The 24,125-nt window shown below is 59.7% G+C and overlaps 1 protein-coding gene across 6 annotated transcripts; it reads left to right on the plus strand.

Moving 5' to 3' along the window:
- The first annotated feature begins 4,249 nt into the window (after nucleotides 1-4,249).
- On the plus strand, nucleotides 4,250-23,749 carry MNT (MAX network transcriptional repressor). Of its 6 annotated transcripts, XR_009210988.1 has the most exons (8): nucleotides 4,250-4,671; nucleotides 9,811-10,390; nucleotides 10,951-10,992; nucleotides 11,136-11,247; nucleotides 17,566-17,758; nucleotides 17,956-19,727; nucleotides 19,805-19,839; nucleotides 20,649-22,738. XR_009210988.1 is itself a non-coding variant. In XM_032138097.2 (6 exons), the coding sequence occupies exons 1-6, from the start codon at nucleotides 4,599-4,601 to the stop codon at nucleotides 18,720-18,722; spliced, it is 1,767 nt and encodes a 588-aa protein (XP_031993988.1). In that variant the 5' UTR covers nucleotides 4,250-4,598; the 3' UTR covers nucleotides 18,723-22,738. The 6 variants fall into 6 exon arrangements, 2 of the variants coding, with proteins under 2 accessions (XP_031993988.1, XP_058287081.1); XR_009210985.1 differs by adding an exon at nucleotides 23,597-23,749 and having other exon boundaries at nucleotides 17,956-22,055; XR_009210987.1 differs by having other exon boundaries at nucleotides 17,956-19,839.
- Nucleotides 23,750-24,125: the final 376 nt, after the last annotated feature.

A 24,125-nucleotide genomic window follows, 5' to 3' on the forward strand; every position in this document is an offset into this window, starting at 1 on the left:
AGCTCTTGGAGTTGATACTTTGTTGGGTGAGCGGTAGGGGGATAGGAAGACAGTTCCACTAAGGGGATGTCTCTGGCTCAGCATATTAAAAAATTGGGGAATTGGTGCTTCTTATTGTGGTTGGTGAAAAAAAGAATAAAAGATTAAAAAATTGGAGGACATAATGGAATTTGAACTGGGTGGTGGGGTGCACAAGACTCGGAGGAAGACTGAAAACGGAAACCCTCTCTTGGGAAACTCACAATGATGGACAGCCCAGCTTTTCTCCTGCTCAAAGGTACTAAGCACCTAGAAGCCATGAAGAAACTTAAGGAACAGCCGGGCGCGGTGGCTCACGCCTGTCATCCCAGCACTTTGGGAGGCCGAGGCAGACAGATCACTTGAGGTCAGGAGTTTGAGACCAGCCTGGCCAACATGGTGAAACCCCGTCTCTACTAAAAATACAAAAATTAGCCGGGCGTGGCGGTGCATGCTTGTAATCCCCGCTACTCCGGAGGCTGAGGCAGGAGAATCACTTGAACCCGGAAGGCAGAAGTTGCAGTGAGCCGAGATCACACTACTGCACTCCAGCCTGGGCGACAGAGGGAGACTCCATCTCAAAAAAGAAAAAGAAACTTAAGGAACACCTTTTTAGAGATTGCTGGCCTTTGGATAATCCCCCAAACCTGCTAACCTTTCTGCTGAAACCAAAAAGACTTATTTCTCTTTCTCTTGAGTGAGTCCAGTTGCCAGCTTCTATCCTGGCTCCACCCCCTTGGAACAGGAAGCTGGGGCTAAAATGTTAAACAGCCCTCCTATTCATTCCCCTCTTCTTTCATTCCCTCACGTCGCCATTTATAGGTATCTCCCACCCCCACTATCCATTCCCCAACTGGGGAAAGCTTGGTTGATGAGGTATTCTTTTTGGCCATTTTCAGGCTCCTGTAGACAACAACAGGCCCAGAAACAGCCTCTCCCCGCCCCCTTTTTTTTTTTTTTTTTTTTTTTTTTTGAGACGGAGTCTTTCTCTGTTGCCCACGCTGGAGTGCAGTGGTGTCATCTCGGCTCACTGTAACCTCCACCTCTCGGGTTCAAGTGACTCTCCTGCCTTAACCACCCCAGTAGCTGGAATTACAGGCGCCTGCCACCACGCCCAGCTAATTTTCTTTTCTCTTCCTTTTGTTTTTTTAGTAGAGACAGGGTTTCACCCCACCACGTTGGCCAGGATTGTCTCAAACTCCTGACCTCAAGCGATCCACCCGCCTCGGCCTCCCAAAGTGCTGAGATTACAGGCGTGAGCCACCGCTCCCGGCCTGCAGCCTCTCTTCTAAACCCTTGTTTTTGTCTAACATCCCCTGGCTGCTGTCCCCACATGACCCAAATAAACAGATGATGATGTGAAGCCAGTAAGGCTGTTTGTTTTAAATAGCAAACATCTCCACTAAGCTCTGGGGCAGATGGAGTATTGGGGGCAGTGGAGAGGCTGGCATTCAAATCTGTGTTCACTCTACTCTTCTGGTTCCTCACCCCTGAAGTGAACAGTGGCTTAAGAATACTGCCTTTCAGAGAGGTGCCTACTTACTGGTACAGAGTTGGCCAGTGACAAAGAAGAGTGTAAAAAATTAAACCTCAGCCTTCAGCAGAAACTCCAGGGCTGTATGAGTGCATGGCCACCTGAGGACAGCAGGAAGGGACAGCTAGATGGAGCACTGCGCACCACGGTGCTGACCCCCACACAAAATAAGAACTTGCCCAAAAGCATTAACTCAGGTCACTATCATGTACAGATGCGGCTCCACTTAGGACGGGTTTCACCAGCCATAATCCCATCCCAAATTGAGGAGCACACGCTGGATTATCACTTTTACAACCGTTGCAAACTTGGAAATTCCTCTGTCAAACCATCACAAGTCAGGGACTGTCTGTATACTGCTTAGAGTCCCTGTTCCACTGCCGCCTATATATTATATTGCCTTTGAATTTTCCATTTTCTCTAGTGCAGAATGGGCCAGGCCCAACCATACTGATGACAAGTGGCAGACCTTAAAGGAATCAGTGTTGGAGCCAGCACAGATCTAGCCCTCCCAGCAAAGGGGCACTCGTCCCATGGAGAAGAACTGGGCTGTTCCGTTCTAATCCGCCTTTGCTCCAGCTTCATCATAAGCAAAATCAGTGGTACCTACCTGGACATTTGTGTGTGTGGCGACCTCTCCATGCTCAGCTCTAGATGCTGGGGCATGAAATGTGAAAAGATCAGAGGCCTCTGTAGACTAGCGCTGGTAAACAGCCCCTTCCTCTGGTTCACGAAGTTCTTGATTTCCAGGATCTGTGCAGATTTTCCCCCGCCAGGATGCATTACGATGCCCTCAAAGGAAAGGAGTAAAGCCAGCAAACATTTTGCTTGCTTTCTATGTTTCTAGCTCTCTTCCAACTAGTCCCTAAAATAGGAACGCTCCGAGGGTGCCATGTGATGGAATGGATTGGCAGGGCGGCCTGCCTCTCAGCCTCATGAAGATTTGCTTTCTGGTTCTGTGTGATGGTGAAGCCGCGGCTGAGGAATTCTAAACCCACTGGCACTGACTGCCCCCCACTTCTTGGACCGGTTAGAAAAGAATGGAGCCTGGGGCCAGAACTGAACTGAGGGGTACTCCCCCTGCACTGGCACAGCACAATCGACATGCTCCGGGACGCTCCAAATAAGCTTTCAGCCGCCTGGGTTCTATCGTTGCCGCTGTACCAGTGGGGTTCGTGTGGCTTCCACCGAGGAAGCAGAATAGCGGAGTTGGGTCTCAGGTGAAGATTTTTGTTGCCCCAATCACAGTGTGTTGAGTGGTCAGGGTTGCTATTCTTCCCTGGCATTTTTCTAATTGGGGACCCTCCTCCAGAACTGGCTTCAGAGTCGTCCCTGGGGTCAGAGAAGAGTGCCCCCGCTTCGGGAGAGAGGAGCAGGTGGAATACGCAACGACCTTAGGCGAGTCCTTGGCCGTCTCCGGCCTCAGTTTCCTTATCTGTGAAATGAGAGGATTTAGGGGCAGCCGGCCTCAAAGAGCTAACTCTCCGATTGCACCCGGGCTCCCCTAAACACTCGAGCCAGGAAGACACGGGCGGGCGGGCGGGCGACGGGGTCCCTCCCTCTGGGGAGCGCGGTTCCAGCCGGCCGCAGCGGACCCCGCCCCCGCGCCCCGCCCACCGCCGGTCGCCAGGCGCGGGGAGGGCCGGGCTTCCGCCCTCCACGTTGTTGTTCCCGATTTGGGCCACGCCCCCCGGTCTGGGCTGCGGGCGCTTCGTGTTCCCCGCCCCGGCCCCGGCCCCAGAGCAAAGGGTGGCCCATGGGGTGGCACAGTCCGTATCTCCACCCACATCGAATACGCGTGGACAAAGACTGGAGTTTAGGGGAAGGAAAGATAAAGGCCTGGTTTTAAATGGAGGGTGGTGAAAAGGAATGGGGAGGCCAGGGCACGACTGCGGGATTCCCCTTACGGCATCCCACCCTGGGTTCGCCCAGTGGCCCCATCCGCACCCGCGCATGTGACCTGCAGACACTGGCCCTTTAAACCGAAGGCTGGCGGCGCGGGGTGTCCATGTGGAGCTGCTCCATGCCGTGTTGTCCTGCCCGCCCATTGGCCCGCGGCCCGGTGACGTCGCCTAATAGGATGCGAACGCACTGCGGGGGGAGGAACGGAGACAAAACGCGGAGCCGGACTACCGCTCCGCTCCCTCCACTGGTTCTCTTTGACAGTCTCCAGCCGCCGGCAGCTCCGCCCAGGGGCGGATCCCGGGGGAATTGCGACAGCCCGGCGATTGCGGGATTTAGGTCGCGAGTGGGTGGAGCGTGGAGACCCAGGGTCAGGCCAGTCTCTGCCATTCCCAAGGTTTCCCTGACCCGGAATATCCTGATTGGAACTCTGTTAAATCTTGAATTGTTCACCCTTCCCTCCCTCCAGCAGGACAGATTTCATGGTGAACGACCCAAACGCACCGGCCCGGCCCAACTTGTGGCTTGCAGCCGGGGCGGGGCCAGCAGGAAAGCGGAACCGCGGCGCGCACACCGCGCTCGGACCTCTCCCTCCCTGCCCGGGCAACGTGTGCGCGCGCCGGCTCCGGTGGGCGGGGCCAGCAGCGCAGGACCCGCCCCTCCCTTCGCGAGACGCCGCGGCCCTGCGGGCGGGGGCTCCGGTCCGGGCTTTGGCTGTGGCCCCGGTGTAGTAGCGGGGGCGGCGGCCGGGGGCAGCGCGGCTCCTTCCCTTGTTGTGTGTGTCGGTGCCTCCTCGCCATCTTGTTGCAAAGCCCTTTCTTGTCGGCGGGACTCCCGGGGGCCGCGGGGCGGGAGGCATCGGAAGGGAGGTAGAGAGGGAGGGGAAGAAGGGAGGCAGTGCCTTTTTTTTTTTTTTTGCATCCCATTTTTTTAAATTTGCAATTTTATATTTTGCAAATATTTTGAGAGACATTGATTTTTCTCCCCGTGCTCCCCCGTTCTTCCCTGCGGAGTGCGCTGCGCCGCCCAGCCCTGTCGCCCCCCGGAGGTGATCCCTCCCTCCTGCCTGCCCGCCAGCCTGACCTGTGCCCGGCTCGCGGGCCGCAGCCTCGGCCCCGGCGCGCCCCCGGCAGCTCTCGGCGCGATGAGCATAGAGACGCTACTGGAGGCGGCCCGCTTCCTGGAATGGCAAGCGCAGCAACAACAGAGAGCACGTGGTGAGCGGCCGGGCTGGGCCCCTGGGGCACTGGGGAAGGGGAAGCGAGTGACCCCGGTCCCCGAACCCACGCGAAACCGCGGACAGGGCCCCTTCCCGGGCGGCCTGCGGAGCCTAGCAGCGCACGGCTCCCCGCGAGAGCCGCCGCCCGGGGAGGGGTGATGTGGGCAGTGAAATTAATTAATGAATTCATTAACATGCTGCGAGGGACCTGGCTCCTGCGGGCGCTACCCCGGCTGCCTGGCACCCCTGTGCCCCTTCTGTGGGGGGCTGCTTTTGCGTGGGCCAGCGGAGCCCTCGGTGGCACTGAGGATGTGTGAGCCGGGGGGTAGGGTGAGGAATGGTGTTGCGTGGGGGTGGCAGGCTCGCGTGTGCGTGCGTGTGTGCACGGGGGATGTGTGATGTGAGCCTCGGGAAGAGCAGATGAACGGACGTGTACACGGGCGTGTGTATAGCACACGAGTGGGCGTGTGTGTAACGGAGTGGGGGTGGGGACTACTCTACGCCGAGCAGCTCTTCGGCTTCCCTGGCCCCGTGGGGAGGGTGCGGGGGGCGCTCCCGGCAGATCTACGCGCCGCTTGGGGCGGAGGCGGCCTTTGCAGAATGAAATGACATCGCGTGTCTTATGATCCTGGCCAGCCCCGCCTGACCCCGCCTCCCAGAGCTGGGCTGGGCCGCGCGTCCGGGGTTTGGGTGAAAGCCGGGCTAATTGGGCGTTTGCGAAGTGGCCCGCGGGTCGCTGGGGGGCAGCCCCCGGGCCCCCCTCGCTGCGCCCCGCTTTAGCCAGTGTGGAATGTGGCGTGTCTGCGCGTTCCAAACCCGCTCTCGCCTGGAATGTTGCGTGTGCCTGCGTTCCGAGCCCGTTGGTTACACCGGGTGGTGACGTGGACGGGCTCCGCCCCCGACCACGTGCACCGGGGACACTCCTGCTGGGGACGGCGCGGCCCGGCCCCTCCTCACCGCCTCGCGCTCGGCCGGGGGCGGGGCCTGGGCGGGGCTGGCAAGGGGCCTTGCGCTGGGTTGGGCCTGGGCCCGGGCCCGGGCCTTTGGGCACCTCCCAGGGAGAGCCTTTGCCCTGCGAGGGAGGAGCCGAGCTCACCTGTCGGCTCTCGCCCCTAACCTCCTGTGTTTGATCCCGAGGCAAGGGAAACCCTCAGAATCGCAGGGCGACGAGACATTTAGAGCTCACATTTTTCCACTGACCCCCAAAACGTTCCAACCATGCCCCCTGGCATCACCCGGGGCCACGCTGGAATGAGCCAGGATGAGAAAGGGCAAACTTCGGCGCTCCCTCGAAAGGGAAGAGACTAATGACTCTTATCTTCACGCGCCCTGTTGGTGGTCCCTGGCTTCAGGGTGCTGCAGAGGGGCTGGCGGGAAAGACCTCCCTTTTCCAGGGTGCTGCCAGGGCCTCGGGTCTGGAACGGTGTGTGTGCAGGACCCGGGGACTCCTGTGCCCTCCCCGCCCCCCAGAATCCCCCGGCAGGGTTGGTTGTGGTGGAGAGTGCTTCGCCCTCCTTTCCTTTCTCTCTGCCTATTGTTGCTTCAGTGATGAGTCATGCAGGAGGTAGTAGTGTGTTGTGTGCGCGCGCGCCGCCGTGTGCCGCCGCCGCGGCGGGCGGGGGTGGGGGAAGGGGGGAGCTGCAGCGGGCAAGGGGCGGGGGAGCTGCGGGGCCGGCGGCCTAGTCGGGGCGACCGGCCTCTCAAGGTCAAGAGTCACTGGAGATATGTGAGACTCAGATGCCTGGGTTTTGCAGAAGTGATGGGCGGGGACATCGCCCACACTCCCCGCCTGTTGCCTTGGTGGTCCAGAGCGGGGTCTGGCAGTGGAGAGTGCCCGTGGTGACCAAGAATGTCCTACGTTTGGGCACAGAGGTCAGGGGAAGACCGTGCACAAGGTTTGGAGAGACTAAGTCACCTGCTGCCGCCATCAACACGTTGCAGTTCGAGTACCCACTGTGTTTAGGCCGAGTTCAGCGGTCTGGTCACAGCTTCTTGGTGCTGGTCAGAGGTCTTTGGAGATGAGTGGGTGCGGAAAGCCAGATCTACTCAAAAACTCATGTACAGGTGTCCGGAACCGATCCCAGCAGAATTCATTTTCTTCTCCCTCTTGAGGTTCTGTCCTCTGAGCTGGGGCAGGACGAATGGAAGGAAGGGCATGGCAGGTGAACCTGCTGACCAGAACGCTTTCCTGGGACCTAGGACCAGCTCTGGACAGGGATCCTCTTGTCCTTTCTCCCTTTCAACCGCAAGCATGGGTTTCTGACCTAGACCAGCCAGTTTGCTCACATGAGGACCCTGCAGACGTGTGTGCCTGTGAGAGAGGGAAAAGGGCAGAGCTATCCTGGTGCTCAGCCGGAGGGCCTGGCCTGGTCATTCCTAGTGTTCATGGAGGTGGCTCACATGCAACTCTTCTGCCTTGTTTGGAGGGAGTTGGTTGGGGTGTCCAGAGGCTCCTGACCAACTCTCCAAGGCTTACCCTGGGCCTGCCTTAGGCACCAAGCCCCCTGTTTAGCGTGCAGATGAGAGAATTCCCGTGGCTGCTGGGGCCCACCAGTGTGGACTCCGCCACCCCAGCCCTGTGCCTGCAGAGCAGTCGCTTGGGAAGGTTGAAGGGAGCACACTGCCCATGCTCTTGACTGTGGGCTGAAGCCTTGGCCCCTGGGTCACTGCAGAGGGGCATGCTAAATTCTTTGGGGGCAGCCTCTGGGTGGAGCCCAGGGAAGCATGTGAGGGGGCGCACCCTGTCTGGTGGATGTGCAGAACATTCTTTAAAAGAGCCTAAGCGCAGGGTGCTCCTGAGGGAGCACCAGCCACCACCAGTTTGGTGGTTCTCCAGTGCACAGGGAAAGGGTTGCCGCTGGGTGGGAAGGGTCAGGAAGCTGTGGTGGGCTGGATCTGGCCGGGTGCAGCTCCTCTTCCTCACCACCTGTGGAGCTTTTTCATGCTGCTCCAGGTGTAACTGGGTCCTTCCTGGCACCTGTGAGGTGTACCTGCCTGGTTCTGGGTGAGAGAGAGCAGGTGAGAAGGAGGTTGCCACCTCCCAGGTGAGCTTTGGGGTTGCTTTAAAATATGGGGAATGGGGGTTGGCTTGCACTCTAGGGTCCCATCTGTCCTTGTGACTCAGGGAGGGCCCTGATTGTCCCTCTGCCTATAGAGAGTGGAGTCCATGTCTGAAGGCCAATGAAAAGTTAGGTCTGTGTCAGCCAAAGGAATGGAGGCGGGGTCTGTGTTAGGCCCTGGGATCCAGAGCCTTGTCTTGGGGTAGGGGAAGGGGCTGGGGACTACTGAGGTTGTGCCCGACTGAAAAGGGCCCTGTCACTGGAACTCAGCAGGCTGCTTGGCCACTGCGGTCTGTGGGAAGCGGGAGCGCAGGGCTGGTTTTCTCCCGGACATAACCTAAGGCCTCCCCGCACTGGAGCAGGCCCGCACCGGCCTGGCATCGCCCCTTCCCGAAGGGCTAGGGAGATCTGAAAGAGGCCCGCTGGCTAGCCCAGCCCCTGAACTCCGGCTGCTGGGAAACCACTGAGGCTTCCCCTCCCAGGACGCTTCCCCCTCCGCTTCCTCCTCGGCCTCTTCCCTCTGCGGGAGGGCGGGGCTGGGAGCAGGCCTGGCTCACACTCCAGTTGTTGATTGGCCAAGGGGCCTGAGGCCTCAGGTTTTCTGGGGCCTCTGAGCCAGTAAGAGTGTGGGAGGTGGGTGCTCTTCTCCCCAGGGGGCCTTAGCCGACTCCAGTCCCCCGCGCCGCCCCTTGCCCGGGTGTTTGGGGCGTGTCCACCAGCCCGGGCTGTCTGCTGCGTTCGTCAGCGGAGCGGGGCGGGCGTCCGGGGCCAGAGGAGAGGGCTGCTTGTCCCGGCGGCTCCCTGGCGTGGGGGCTGCAGACTCCAAGGGCCTGGGCCAGCCCCGTAGCCGGGGAATCAGAATGGTGGGGCCTGGGAGAGGACGAGGGAAGCTGGAGATGAAGGCGCCTCCCCTTCCCCTGTTGGCAGCCAGCTCCTGAGTGGGCCTTGCCTTCCTGCTGGGCTTTCAGCAGAGATGCTGAGCGGATGGTGGGGTGCACTGCCCTGCTCAGCCCCCATTGAAGAGCCCAGCCCATTCTTGTTTGGGAGAAATGGTCGCTGCTCTACCTCCTCCTCCTCAGCTGCCCTCTCTCACCCAGAACCAGGCAGGTGCACTTTCCCCGGTGCCTGGCTGGACTGGTTGGGTATTTGTATTGTCTCAGGCTGAGCGGGGTGTCACTGAGGATGTCAGAGGATGCTTTAGGCCTGAAGGACAGGACATGCTGGCGCTGCTGCTGGTGGTGGGGGGGATGTTGGGGATTTGGGAAAAATGAGTTATAGCACGAGAAGGGTCAGAGAGGGACTAAGTGTGTTTGTTGAATGCTCCCTGAGGAAAACAGGCATTGGGACCTAGCCTCGGAGTCAGGAGTGCTGGGCTGTTTCCACATGTGTGAAACCAGGGTGATGTTCCTGTCCTGCCTGTGATGTGACGTGGGGCTCTTGTGAGGATCCAGGGACCGTCAGCACTTCCTTGTGAGCATGGCAAGCGTCCTCCAGGGGTCAGGAGGCTTGCTGTGGGACCTGCAGCAAATCACTTCGCTCCCTGAGCTTCACTGAGTTCATCTGTGCCATGCAGGCACTGCCTGCCCTCTAGAAAGTGCTTGGTAAACATTGTTAAAGGCCTTCCACGGAAGCTGGGATCTGTCAGCACACCCCCTTCTCTGGTGTGAAGTCTTGGGTGGCTGGGCCTCTGCCTGCCTCTCCCACCTCGGCCCTGTGGCCTCTGACCCTCGCTGCCCTCACCCGCCCTCCTCCTCACTCTGCAGGCTGGCAGGTGGCCTGCAGCACCCTCTGACAGCTCTGCTCCACCCTTCCAGGGCTGCCTGTCCTGCCCGCAGCCCGGACTGTCAGCTCCTGTGACTGTCCTGTTCCCTGGTGGTGGGAAACAGGTCTGCTCAATTTGTTCACTGCTGTGCCCCGGCACTTTCCCCCGTGCCTGGCTGGGCTGGTAGACTATTTGTGGTGTCTCTCGCTGAGCAGGAGTGTCACTGAGTACTGACTGGGCTAGGGTCTGAGGACGCGTTAGGGCTGGAGTTCTGGGGCCCCGCTGAGACCCCCCCTCTTGTGTTCTCTCTGCGTAGAGGAGCAGGAGCGGCTTCGCTTGGAGCGGGAGCGGGAGCAGGAACAGAAGAAGGCCAATAGCCTGGCCAGGCTGGCACATGCCCTTCCTGTGGAGGAACCCCGCATGGAGGCACCACCCCTGCCTCTGTCTCCGCCGGCTCCCCCGCCGGCACCCCCACCACCACTTGCCGCCCCTGCCCCACTGACTGTCATTCCTATTCCTGTGGTGACCAACTCCCCTCAGCCTCTACCCCCACCCCCACCCTTGCCCCCGGCAGCCCAGCCTCTGCCCCTGGCGCCTCGTCAGCCGGCCCTGGTTAGCACCCCTGGACTCAGTATTAAGGAGCCTGCCCCCCTGCCCAGCAGGCCGCAGGTGCCCACCCCTGCTCCCCTACTGCCGGACTCGAAGACCACCATTCCAGCCACTGGCAGCCCCAAGCCTTTGCAGCCCCTCCCCACACCTATCCTGACCATAGCGCCACACCCTGGAGTCCAGCCTCAGCTGGCCCCCCAGCAGCCGCCCCCACCCACGCTTGGGACCCTGAAGTTGGCACCAGCTGAAGAAGTCAAATCCAGTGAACAGAAGAAGAGGCCCGGGGGGTGAGTGGGGTGTGGCAGGGTCGGGCTGGTGGGGGATAGGAGAGCTGCCCATCCCCTGGGCTGTGTGCAAGACAAAGTGCCCTCCCGGGCTGGGGCTTCAGAGGTGTGTCCTGCCTCTCCAGCTGAGAAGTGCCCCCTGTATTTGAACACGTCCTCACTGTGCCCATCTCTATCCTGGGAAGGAATGTCCCATTGCCCCCTGTTCCCAGGCTTCTGTGTTTTCTCACTCACTCCAAGGCTGAGGACTATGGCATTCCCAGGCCTCTGGACAGAGTATGGGCCTCTTGGGTGAGGGCTGGGGTCAACCGGCTGCTTCTGAGTCCCAGGAGCCCTCCTGTCTCCCTCCTGGTGGGATGGAGGGTGACAGGAGTGTGATTATGAGCACAGACGTGCCCTCCAGGGGGTGGGCGCAGCATGGCACAGGGCGAACATCTCCCATTCTGCTTTAAGACAATGTTGGGGACAAACAGCCTGTGGCAATTTTGGGGGTGGCGGCGCAGGTTAGGAAGGCCGTCTAATCGAGTCCTCCTCCCTGAGCCTCCTATCTGTCTGGGTTTCAGGATCGGAACCAGAGAAGTCCACAACAAATTGGAGAAGAACAGGTGTGTGTGTGCGTGTGTGTGTGCGCGCGCGCGCGCGCGGCCCGGGCCCGGCCGGCCCTCGGCCCCAGCTCCCCCGGGTCCTGCCTCCCCCCGTCCCAGCCCCGCCCCAGGCACCGCTGACCGGCGCTCGCCCCTCTCTCCAGGAGGGCCCATCTGAAAGAGTGCTTTGAGACCCTGAAGCGGAACATCCCCAACGTGGATGACAAGAAGACCTCCAACCTGAGCGTGCTGCGGACGGCGCTGCGGTACATCCAGGTATGGGGCCCAGAGGCGGGCACCGCGCAGCTTCCCCCGCCCTCCCTCTGCCGCCCCTCTCCCGGCCGCGCCCCGCCCCGCCCTCACGCCCGGGCGGCTCCCCCGCGCCTCCCTCCCGCCTCCACGCGGGCGCTGAGCACATGGCCCGGCTGACGTCAGCGGGGCTCCCTGCCCGGGAGGGCGCGCGTGCGCAGAGAAGGGCGCGGCTCCCCTCCCGCGCCGCTCCGGAGCCCCCGCAGCCTTGGTGTCCCCGAGGCCGTGAGGCGCGCGCCGTGACGCCTGGTGCGAGTCTCGGTGGCGGCTCCCGTTCGCGCGTGTTGGTGCAGTCGCGGGAGGGAAGGGCATGGGGCGGCCCGGCGCCTCCTCCTCGGCCGCAGAGCCTGGGCGGGAGCCCAGATTCCGCCCGAATGTCTGTAGCTATTTGCGGGGAGGGTTGGGCGCGGTCCTTGTCCACGCTGCGGCGCGGGCCGAGCCCCCTTTACCCCGAAGGAGGAAGGTCCTTTCGGAGCGCGCGTGGAGGCGCCACGGCCCGAGTGTGGGGTTACGCCTGGGGCGGGGGAAACTGCGATTTGACTGGGCGGCAAACAGCCCCGGGGCCGCCGAGCCTGAAACACGTCACGCTTTCCTTCCTCCTGGGCTAAGAAGAGGGGGTGTCCCTTTTTTCGGGGCCCTCTCGGCTGCGCGTCCCCTCCCTTTGGGCGTCGCTCCCTCTGCAGTGCTGGGGCCGGGGGCGCCGCCACGTCAGGCAGTTGCCATGGCGGCCTGAGCTTCGGTTTCCCTGGAAACCGGCGGGGCTTCCGCGCGTCGGGCCGGAGGCTGTGGGGGATGGGCCGGCGGCCGCGGAGCCGTTGGGGATGGAGGGACGTGGGGCTCCCAGCCCGCGTTGGGCGGGGTGGGCGGCGAGCCGGGACTCTCCCTGTCCACCCTCTGAGGAAGCTCCGGGGGCGGCGCGGCGTCACGGGCCCCGTGGGAGGGGTGGCGAGGAGGGTCCAGCGCGCGAGGAGCCTACCGCGGGGCGCCGCCCCTCCCCCGGCCTCGACCGCGGGGTCACAGCCCTGAGGTAACCGGAGCCTGACTTGCTGAGGGAGGGGCTGAGGTGCTGCTTCGCAACTGCTCTAGGCGGGCAGCTCCTTCCCAGCCTCCCGCGAACGCGCCCTTCCGCCCGCCCTCCTGGCCAGGGGCCGGGGCTGGCGCGCCTCTAGGCAGCTTCCGGGCAGCCGGGAGGGGCGGGGCCGGGTTCGCAGATTGGCTGCAGCGGGGGGGGCGGTGCTCTCGAGTCGCGGAGGGCGGGGCAGCCGGCGAGGGTGACGCAGGGAAGCCGCGGCCGCGTGGGTGCGCGCGTGCTTCGGGGTGGGGCCTCGGGGCGCCAAGCGGGATAGGGCCCCGGAGGCCGCGACAGGCCGTTGGTTTATTTCTGGAATGGTTTTGCAGGACGTGGGCTTGGTTGTAGTTTAGTCGCAAGTCTGGCTGAGGGTGTTCATGCGGACATTTCACAGCACTCCCGACATTCGCTTAGCTATTATTTTTGAGAAATAGGAAGGACGGCACGGCGAGTTCCTCTTTGCAGATACTACTTGCAGAGGGCGCCTTGCGTAACGTGTGGGTTTGGAAATGAATCGGAAGGAGACTCAGCGGCAGCCGCAGAAGGAAGCTCTTGAGGAGCTGGGCCCAGTGAAGTAGGAGCCGGGGTGGGCCTCACTCAGGCTGTCCAGAAGGGACACCCATTCTGGTGCTGGTCACAGAAGCAGGAAAGTCAAAAGGCCTGTCTACAAACCATTTATTCATTTATTCATTGAGGTGCTTTTAGCGAAGTCTCTGCTTCTGGGAGAATGGTGGCGAGCAAGTAAAAAAGCCTGGGTCTCCACCCTCCCAGGCTGGGTCTTGTGGCAGATGATGAACAAGTCATTCTCAGAAGACGGCCGTATGGGCATAATAGGGACCGGGCGGCGGGATCTGTTCTGGGGAGGGAGGATAGTTGTTCCTGAGGAAAGGACCTTTGAGGTCTCAACCTGCAGGATAAGTCTGGGTGGCAAGGAGCAAAGTGGAGGCCAAGAGCCCAGGGGCAGCCCAGTTTCTCCAGCAGGAGGGAACAGGATGCTTTTTGGAAATAAAAGGCACGGTGGCTCGCATCTGAGTCCCAGCTACGCTACTCGGGAGGCCAAGGCAGTAAGAGCGCTTGAGCCCAGGGAGTTCGAGGACAGCCTGGGCCACAGAGTGAGACCTCCGTTTTTTTTTTTTTTTTTTGAGACAGAGTCTTTCTCTGTCCCCCAGGCTGGAGTGCAGTGCGCGATCTCTGCTCACTGCAAGCTCCGCCTCCCGGGTTCACGCCATTCTCCTGCCTCAGCCTCCCGAGTAGCTGGGACTACAGGCGCCCGCCAACATGCCTGGCTAATTTTTTGTATTTTTAGTAGAGACGGGGTTTCACCGTGTTAGCCAGGATGGTCTCGATCTCCTGACCTCGTGATCCGCCCGCCTTGGCCTCCCAAAGTGCTGGGATTACAGGCTTGAGCCACTGCGCCCGGCCGAGACCTCCGTTTCTAAGAACAAACACAAACACGGTCAGGAGGGTGTCACTCAGAGACGGGCAGAGTCAAGAGCTGGTCCTGGAGAGACCAGTGGGGCTGTGTAGACTGGGGGCTTTGGTTGTTTGCTGAGAGCAGGAAGCTGTGGGAAGAAGGCAGTGGTCCCCAGCCAGAATCCAGAGTGGCTTGGAGGTGGTCAAAGGTTTGAAGACAGCCACAGTAAAGTGGACAGAGACAAGAAAAATAGGTACCAAACCGTGCATCCAGGTAGTCACAGAAAGGAAATGGGTTTAGAATGAAGCAATGTGGGTTAAAGTTAGATCCTGGGGAAACCTTCCAGGGGCCTCTAGGCCTGTGAAGAACTGGACTAAGTGAGAAGGGGAAGCTTTTGACTCATGTCACTCCCTGGCCCAGAACTATATCCTACCCACAGGTGGGTTGAGTTCAGGACTGCTGCTTCCAGCCCCCAGCAGCCAGGTTCAAGTGAGAGCTGACTCACCTAGGGCCCCTTGTTAGAGCCTCAGAGCCAGGTGAAAAGCCACACACAGGCTGGGCGCCATGGCTCACACCTGTAATCCCAGCACTTTGGGAGGCCGAGGCGGGTGGATCGCCTGAGGTCGGGAGTTCAAGACCATCCTGGCCACCATGGCGAAATCCCATCTCTACTAAAAATACAAAAATTAGTCCTGCCTGGTGGCACATGCCTGTAGTCCCAGTTACTTGGGAGGCTGAGGCAGGAGAATCACTTGAACCCGGGAGGCGGAGGTTGCAGTGAGTTGAGATCACACCGCTGCACTCCAGCCTGGGTGACAGAGCGGGACTCTTGTCTCCAAAAAAAGAAAAGCCACACAGATGTGTGTAGGGGCAAGGGAGTTTCCTACTGTCTTTCTAGCAGAAAATGGGGAGAAACTGTTAAAGCCAGAATGAGGGAGGGCTGTGTGTGGCCTGGGACTGGCAACAGAAGTATCAAGCTGCTAGATTTCAGGCCAGTACAGAGCACGGTTCTACCTGGGTTATGTGTTGCCGGCACTAATGGTTCGAGACATCTGTCACTGGTGAGGGCAGAAATGTATGCAGGAGGGGGTGTGGGAAGCTAGCCTCACTGGTGGGTGGGGTTGGAGACTTTGCCAGGCCTGGTCAGGAAAAGCTGCTACAAAACAGCAAAACTGCTCCTAGCGCAGCGATCCCCAACCTTTTTGGCAACAGGGAGTAGTTTCCTGGAAGACCATTTTTCCATGGAGAGGGAGGGCGGGGCTGGTTTCGGGATGGAAGTGTTCCACCTCCCATCATCAGGCATTAGTCAGACTCGCCTAAGGAGCACACAAAACCTAGACTGCTGGTGTGCACAGTTCACAGGAGGGCTCCTGCTTCTGTGAGAACCGAATGTCCCACTGATGTGACAGGATCAGAGCGCCATCGCTGCTCACCTCCTGCATGCGGCCCTGTTCCTGGCAGGCCACGGACCAGTACCTGGGGTTTTGGGTCCCCTGCCCTAGGGGATGAAAGAAGGGAAACCTGGGTCTAATGGGTTACTGTGATTCTCCCTGCGATGCAGGGAAGAGACAGGACAGAGGTGGGAAGGAACATGGTCACCAGGAGTCGGGACAGCACCCTTCCAGATCCTTCCCCTGGGGCTGAGTAAGCACCCTACGCATAGCTCTTCCTGGCTGCCCGTGGGCTCTGGGATCTAAACGGACTACGCAGCCATCCTCACCTTCATTCACAGCTGGGACAGGGACAGTGTGTGTTGAGGCGGAAAGACAAAGCATGTATGTGAGAGACTTTGTATGAGCCGGTTCCTGAGGAAGTCCTATCTTTCAGCCTCGTATTTACTGCCCAGGCAGATGGGGCTCTTTTCATTTCACCCCCCGGCTTTTTTTTTTGAGACAGAAAACTTAATAGAAATTTTGTTTGCAGTTCTTACATTCTCAGTGTGAGCCAATCTGGGACCCACTACCCCATCCAGAAGTGGCCCAGTCCTGGTGCAGGGGAGGAAGGGGGGGTGGAGTGAGAAGAGCCCCATTTTTCCTCAGTGTCAGGGGGCTGGAGACACCACCCCCTTCTCCTGCCTCTGGGCTCCAGGAAGGAGTGCAGATGGACTCTCAGGCCTATGGCTCCTCCTCCACACCACTGTCCCCCAGGTCGGAGGGGAGTGAGAAAGGGAGAGAAGGGGACAGAGGCAAGAAAAGGTGTTGATCAAGAAAGGCAAGAATCAGGGTTGAGGGCTGACGGAGAATCAAAGATAAAACACTAGTAGGCCGGGCGCGGTGGCTCATGCCTATAATCCCAGCACTTTGGGAGGCCGAGGCGGGCAGATCACCTGAGGTCGGGAATTCGAGACCAGCCTGACCAACATGGAGAAACCGTGTCTCTACTACAAATATAAAATTAGCCGGGTGTGGTGGCGCATGCCTATAATCCCAGCTACTCAGGAGGCTGAGGCAGGAGAATCACTTGAACCTGGGAGGCAGAGATTGCGGTGAGCCGAGATCATGCCACTGCACTCCAGCCTGGGCAACAAGAGGGAAACTGTTTCAAAAAAACAAACAGTAAAAGACAATTGAGGGAGAGTGGGGGAGGGGAATATAACCAAAACCCACCCCAAATCCAAACCAGCCTCGAAAAAAATGGTGCGGTGCCCGGAAGGGCTTGGAGGCAGGAGGATGTGGGAGACAGAAGGACAGTGTGGGAGGTAGGGGCTCAGATGTGGTCTTGGAGCATGGGCAGATAAAATCTAGGGGGCAAAGGGAGGAGGATCTGTGTGTGATGAGGGCAGACGGGGTTCAGAGAGGAAAACCAAGGCGGGCTGGTGAGTTGTGTGTGTGAAAAGCCTGCGGGCCCCACACCTGGACACGACCAGTAAGCCTAGGAAGCTAGGAGCTCGAGAGCAGGCCAAGAAAGGGACTCGGGAGGCAGCAAGGACACATGTCGGCATTGCCTGGTGGACACATTGGTCATGACGTGCCTGGGCGAAAAGCTGCCAGCAGGGAGGTCTGTGAGACTTGAAACAGTGTGATTGATGAAGTGCCGGGTTGGAACACGGGAAAGACTTTGAGTGTGGAGGGAGTTGGGTCATGGGATGCAAGAGCCATTTCTTATGGATCAGTTTAGCCCAAGTACAGGGGGGCACATTCCTAGGCTTGAGGGTTGTTCAGCCCAGGGAGTCTGGAGGGCAGTGGGCAGGGTGATGGGGAGCAGTGTGTAGGTGGAACCTTGTCGAGAATCGTCAGGCGGGCACAGTGGAGAGTCGCCCAGGAGGTCGGGGAGCAGGTGCGGGGAGCAGGTTGGGGACCAGCAGCCAGGAGGGAGGCGAATCCTGGAGATGAGACGGGGCGAGGTCGTGTCACTGCCTAGTGGGTCATTCTCCAAGGATGTTGAAGTTACCAGGGAGACAAGTGAACGGTGAGGTGGAAGCGCAGGATCCTGGGGTTCTGTAGAGGGTAGCTCGAGGCAGAAGTGTGCAAAGTGAAGAGGCTGCTGGAGGAGGGATGGGGCGAGAGGCGGAGAAGCCCCTGAGCACGAGTTGTTGTGAAGGACAGGGAAGGACCCGCACACCTGGTTGAGCTTGCTTCAGTGGTGCCTGTCCCAAGAGCCCACACTCCTTGGGACGCTGGGCCTCGCTGGGCAGGGACATGGACCACAACAGATGCGGTCTCCAGCAGCCCCCATCAGGCTGGGCCCGCTGGTTGCCACAGACCTGTCTCTGTGGGCCAGCTGGTAGGGAGAGGTTTGTGGGGGCTTTGGGCCCCAAGGCTGCTGCTCAGGGTGTCCTGCTGTCCCTTACTCTGTGCCCCAGTCCCTGAAGAGGAAGGAGAAGGAATATGAGCATGAAATGGAGCGGCTGGCGAGGGAGAAGATTGCCACGCAGCAGCGGCTGGCAGAGCTCAAGCACGAGCTGAGCCAGTGGATGGACGTACTGGAGATTGACCGCGTGCTGCGGCAGACGGGCCAGCCAGAGGATGACCAGGCCTCCACCTCCACCGCCTCTGGTGAGCCCCAGCCCCCACGCTGGCCCCACAGCCCTCAGATGTTACACCTCAAATTCCAGCCTCCCTGGCCAGGCTCTTGCCTGCTAGAAAAGATGGCCCCAGCCCCATCACATTCCCACACCCCCACGAGCGTCTACGCCTCCAGCCACTTGCTTTCCCGCCCTTCTGACCTGCTGCCTGCCCCATGTTCCCCACAGAGGGTGAGGACAACATAGACGAGGATATGGAGGAGGACCGGGCGGGCCTGGGCCCACCTAAGCTGAGCCATCGTCCCCAGCCGGAGCTGCTGAAGTCCACCCTGCCACCCCCCAGCACCACCCCTGCGCCTCTGCCTCCACACCCACACCCTCACCCCCACTCCGTGGCCCTATCTCCTGCCCACCTCCCCGTGCAGCAGCAGCAGCCACAGCAGAAGACCCCCCTGCCAGCCCCTCCTCCCCCACCGGCTGCCCCTGCCCAGACACTGGTGCCAGCTCCAGCCCATCTGGTGGCGACGGCTGGGGGTGGCTCCACGGTCATCGCCCACACAGCCACCACTCACGCTTCAGTCATCCAGACTGTGAACCACGTTCTGCAGGGGCCAGGCGGCAAGCACATTGCCCACATCGCCCCCTCGGCCCCCAGCCCTGCGGTGCAGCTGGCGCCTGCCACACCCCCCATTGGGCACATCACCGTGCACCCTGCCACCCTCAACCATGTGGCCCACCTGGGCTCCCAGCTGCCCTTGTACCCGCAGCCCGTGGCAGTGAGCCAGCCTGTGGCAGTGAGCCACATCGCCCACACCCTCTCGCACCAGCAAGTGAACGGCACAGCTGGCCTGGGGCCCCCGGCTACTGTCATGGCGAAGCCGGCCGTGGGGGCTCAGGTGGTGCACCACCCCCAGCTGGTGGGCCAGACCGTGCTCAACCCTGTGACCATGGTCACCATGCCCTCCTTCCCAGTCAGCACGCTCAAGCTGGCTTGAGGACGAGGCCACTCAGAGGCCCCAGTGGGGACAGGGACGGGGACCTGTCCCCCACTCTCTCACCCACCAGCTCCACACATTCCAGCCAGGCCCAGGCCAGCCCCCCCCCCGCCCACCCACCCCCAGGCCTCCTAAGGGAAGGGGGTGCAAAGACTCTGAGCCAAGGGAGGGAAGGGCCACCCAGGGAGTTGGGCACAGGGCAGGGGGCCACCCTGCTGCGCTAGGACTTGGTAAGATGACTCTGAGAAAATGCGAGACTCTGATGGAATGTGCCACCTGTCCGGCCCAGTGCCAGCTCCAGTGCCGCTCCTGCTTCCCTCCCTACCCTCAGAAATCAGTGCGATGTGGACGTCACGCTCCCTGACTTCTCCCCTGCCCTGCCCCGCCTTCCTGTGCTGCTGCTGCTGCTGCTATTGCTGTCTGGTGAGGTGGCCCAGGCCCCCGGCTTTCCTCTGGAGCCTTGGTGTTCTCTTCCCAGGCCTTTGGAGGGGAAATGGGGAAAGCAGAACTGAAGCCACTTGGCCCAGAAAGCTGCTGACTGGGGTGATAAGGGGCCCTGCTCTGAGCACAGGTGACAGATCATAGGAAGTGGCTGGTCTGGAGTCCCACCCGGACAGGTGGGGCCCCAGCCTGGGGCTCTCTGACCCGATTGCAGTCACTGTGATTCGTTACCGTAGAAACTACTTAAAATGATTCTCTACCAACAATAAACCAAACCCAGCCACTGCCAAGCTTCCTGTACCCTCAACCCATTCCCTGCCACTGGGCTCTGGACCTCAGGAGGGCAGGCTGAGGTGGGGAAGGAGGGACTCGGCTGTCCTGCCCCCTTCCCCGTCCCCTGCAGCCTGGGTCTGGATGGGAGGAGAGCCACTGGACCTCTGTCCTCAGTCCCCAGCCTTGGGCTTGGCTCTTGGCTTCCAGAAGGCAGCAAAGAGGGGCGCTGTCCTGCGTTCAGCCCCTGATCTCTGACCTCTGCTGAGTGCTGGGCACTCCTCCAAGGGACAGGTGGGCCTGGCGGCCTGTGGGTTTGGATGCCTCCTGCAGTTTGGGAGACATGGACCAGCATCTGGTCTTGTTTCCAGGAGCATAGAAGCCACATCGTTGAGACATCAGGAAGGTAAAAACCCAGCGGCTTAGCCAAGTCCTAAGCGTGTCCCCAGACCAACCCTGGGACCTGTACAGAACAGAGGGCTGGAGCTAGGGCTGCTGCTTCTGCTCCAGCCCCTTTGCCTCTGTCCTCCCATCCCCTTAACACCCCGCTTCTCCAGGGGACACTTTTGAATGGACCCTCCCCTGGGAGCTGCTGAGCAGCACCACCTTTCTCTGAGAAGAGGTCCTTGGTTGGGTCAAGGACAGGGCTGAGCGTGGAAGGGGGAGGAGTCAGGGGCTCTGTGTTAGGGTGTGGCTTTCTCTGCCTCTGGGCAGCCTGCTTTGGCCTTTCCTTGTATGTGGATGTTTATTACAAGTGGCTTTGTGTCAGACACGCTCGGCTCCCCACCTGGACACACACTCACCAGTGGCCTTTCAGTGTAGCGGGAGGAAGCCAGTGTCCCTGGGTGTGAAGTTCACACTGATGGGCTGGGGCAGGGGCCTGGGCCGGCGAGGGGGCCAGGAGGGAGGGAACAGAGCTGAGGATTTTCTGGAGTGCCCTGCAGGCACAGAGGAGGTCAGCAAAGGTCTTGAATAGATTTTCTCTTGAAATAAAGAATCCTTAGATGCCTAAGAATTCCCTTCCCGTTCCCTCCTGGTCCTGGATACCTCCCAGGGGAGTGTTTCCTTATTTCTCTCTCCTGGTGTGGGTAAAGGGACAGTTACAAACCAGGTCACCACCCTCAGAGGCTGAGCCCTGTGCCCACCCCAGCACAGCCACCTCTGCCAGACCCCCTGGCTCTGGGAGAGCCAGCTTTGCTATTCCCATTGTGACAGTGATGGCAGGCCTGACCCATGGGACAGTTAGAGCAGCATCGTGGAGCTCGCCCCTCCCCTCAGCCTGCCCACCTCTCCCTGCATCCTGAGGCCAGTGGCCCCCGGGCCTGCACAGATACCTCATCATCCACCCGCTGCCCCTCCCCGTCCCTGTCCCCCAGCAGTGGGGGCCTGCAAATCTAGTGCCGAATGACTATGTCCAGATTGGTGACGATGGGTGTTGCTGTTGTTCTTGTTGTCGTTTGTGAACGCTGTGATGCTGTGTGCCCAAGTGGGCAGCCACCACCCAGCCCTTCCTTGGGCGTCTCCCCCTGAGAGCTGTCCGGACCACATCTGTCCTCACCCTGTGGGACCGCCTGGCCCTCCCTCCCTAGCCCTTCTAGCCTGGGACACACACACGCACACGCGCACACACACACACGCACACATCTTACCTCTCATGCGTGTTTTACCTTTTGATGTTCAGAGTGGCTCACTGGCTGGGAGTCCTTACCTCGGGGAGAGGGGGAGGTTGGTTCCTTGCGGGGGCCAAAGAAGGCAGGGAATGCCTGGAGGGTAACTGGGGGGTCACCACGACCCCTTCTCTCTCCAGAAACAGCTGCTTCTCCCCCCCATCCCAGGGTCCCACCCCCAACCCCCAAAGAGGTGGCCCTTGTTTACAGTGAGGACTCGGCCACTGTGTCTCTGTTTCCTGAAATATAAACTGTAGCGACCCCAGACTGTAGAGATTTTTATGTGTTTGGGTATATCTGCTGTGTGGGAAAAAAAAAACAAAAACTACAAAAACCCTAATTTTGTACATACTGTATTTTTACTATTGAACTGTATTCTAGTGGCTGTTCATGCTCCAAGACTTTAGTTACCGAGACATGAATACTATCCATGTAATAAGCACTTGCCTGGAATAAAATATAAAACTGAAATAAACCTGCACTGAAACCTGAGATGGAGCTGCCAGCCTGCAGCATCTGGGTCATTTTATTGCAAAAGGAGGCTGAGGCCTGTGGGGAAGCATGCGGCAGGAGCGGCGAGATCACCTGTCTCGACCCTGTCTGCCCAGCAGAGTCCTCAAGCGGCTCTGAGCCGGTGCCTCCGCTGCTCTGAAAATGGCAGTTCTGGTCGGTGTGAAACTTCTGCAAAGCTTCATATTTCCTCAGACCATTTTACAAGCATTATCTTGTTTCATCTTTCAACAGCTAAGTGAAGTAAATAAGCAAGACTTAGCCCCATTTTGGCAGATAAGGAAACAGGATTGAGGTGGCCCAGTGACTTGTTGAGGCCACACGGCTAGCTGGAGACTTCGTTGGAGCTGCAGTCACACCTCTCAACTGGGCACAGAGTTCTTACCCAGCATCTGCCACCTTTGTGGCACCTGGGGCCAGTCCTAGACTTGGATCCAATAAAAAGGTACAGGGGAGTTGCCCTAGGATCTGGGCATAGAGGGTGAGAGCTTCCTGAGGAGCTGCTCTGGGGGTGTAGTTATGACAGGTCAGCCGGGGAGTCCATAAAGCTGTCCTCTAAGGGAAAGGAACAAGGGGAAGAAGAGGCTGGAGGTCAGGGACAAAGAGCCGTGTTCTCAGCGGGGCTGGAAGCCCCTTGTCCCTGTGGCCGTGTCTTCTCTCCCTGGGCAGGCTGTCTCGGGAGGAGGCGGTGTGGGAAGTGAGGTCAGGGAGCCACTAGCTGGGCCTTACTGGAGACCAGGCTGGGCAAGGGGGCCCAGTTTCTCATTTCCACCCTGATGGTGCCTGTCTGACTCCCAGTCCCCACGGGGGAGACTGACTCTGCATCTCTTCCTGAGGTGGGGTGGGTAGGGGTTACCCTTGAGGAAGGGAGTGATGTCTTGGGTCCTGTTCTCTGAAAGAGAAGGGTTGACTTCAGAAAGTTCAGGCCGGGCGCGGTGGTGCATGCCTGTAGTCCCAGCACTTTGGGAGGCTTAGGTGGGCGGATCATCTGAGGTCTGGAGTTCGAGACCAGCCTGGCCAGCGTGGCAAAAACCCGTCTCTACTAAAAATACAAAAATGAGCCAGGCATGGTGGTGCATGCCTATAATCCCAGCTACTCAGGAGGCTGGGGCAGGAGAATCGCTTGAACCCAGGGGGCGGAGGCTGCAGTGAGCCGAGATCGTGCCACTGCACTCCAGCCTGGGAGACAGAGCGAGACTCTGTCTCAAAAAATTTTTTAAAACTTAAAATGAAAGTTCGGAATCCAGCCCTCCCCACTGCGCCTGCCCTTTTCACTTGTGAGACGCGGGCTCCCTCTGCTGGTAGCTCCTGGAAGAGCTGGGTCACTTCCATTAGCCCACTAAGTGTCGCTTTAGGGAAGGGGTAGGGTTAGGGTTAACCCTTCTGGGTGCATACTCAGTGCCAGGCCCTGTGCCCACTGGGAACACAGATGAAGACCTCCCCAGGCAGTGATGACTTGGCTGTCACTAAATCTTTAGGCAGAAGCTGTACTCAAAGCTCCCACTCACCCATGGCTCAGCTGGAGCTTGTGAGAAAGGGGCCTGTGGTCAGATCAAGTATGAATCCAGGTGCTTCCATTTACCAGCTCGTGCTCTGGAAGAGGAAGCCCTGACCTTCCAGATTGCGAAGGTTCCTTGAGGTGGTGTTTGGAGAGCCCACTGTGCTGCTTGCTCTCCCGCCCCAGCTGTCCCATCGTTTTGAAAAGCTGTGGGATCCCCTCTGGTCCCAGGATCCCAGTCCAGTAGTCGGGGGGAGTAGGGCAGGATGGAAGTGTGTGAAGGAACTGGGTTACTCCCAGGCCAGGTGAAACTTCCTTTAGGTGGTCACGGCAAAGGGGATTCTGACTCCTCCGGGCAACAGAGTTGGCTGGCGGGTCGGGGGTGTTCCCCTGAAGGGCTTATCAAGTTCCCTGGCCCCAGAGCTCTCTCTGCGCCACCTGGTTTCTTTGGGCAGCTCTGGCCACTAGTCTGCATTCTTTCCTAAAAGCTGGATTCAGGGCCAGGTGCAGTGGCTCAAGCCTGTGATCCCAGCACTTCGGGAGGCCAAGATGGGAGGACTGCTTGAGGCCAGAGTTCAAGACTAGCCTGAGCAACACAATGAGCCTCTGCCTCTACCAAAAAAATATAAAAATTAGCCATGGTGGTGCGCCTGTAGCCCTAGCTACTTGGGAGGCTGCGTTGGGAGGATCGCTTGAGCCCAGGAGTTCAAGGCTGCAGCGAGCCATGATCATACCATTGCACTCCATTGTGGGAGAGACAGCCAGACAGACTCTGTCTGTCTGTCTCTCTCTGTGTAATAAAGCTGGGTTCAGCCTGCTAGGACCATGGGCTGGGGTCTTCAGCTTTGAGTGAGTGGACAACAGGCCCTAATGTCCAGGAAGCCACTGTCCTCCAGGATAGAAAACATGTTGGGTGACTGGTGTCTTCTCCCCGGAGCCATTGACGATGGGATCAGTAGCACTCGGGTTGGGGAAGGACAGGAAGAGAGGTGGAGACCCGTTACAGCTGGGCCTGTC

The sequence above is a fragment of the Hylobates moloch genome, unplaced genomic scaffold, assembly GCF_009828535.3.
Source record: "Hylobates moloch isolate HMO894 unplaced genomic scaffold, HMol_V3 SCAFFOLD_19, whole genome shotgun sequence".
Taxonomy (NCBI): Eukaryota; Metazoa; Chordata; class Mammalia; order Primates; family Hylobatidae; genus Hylobates; species Hylobates moloch.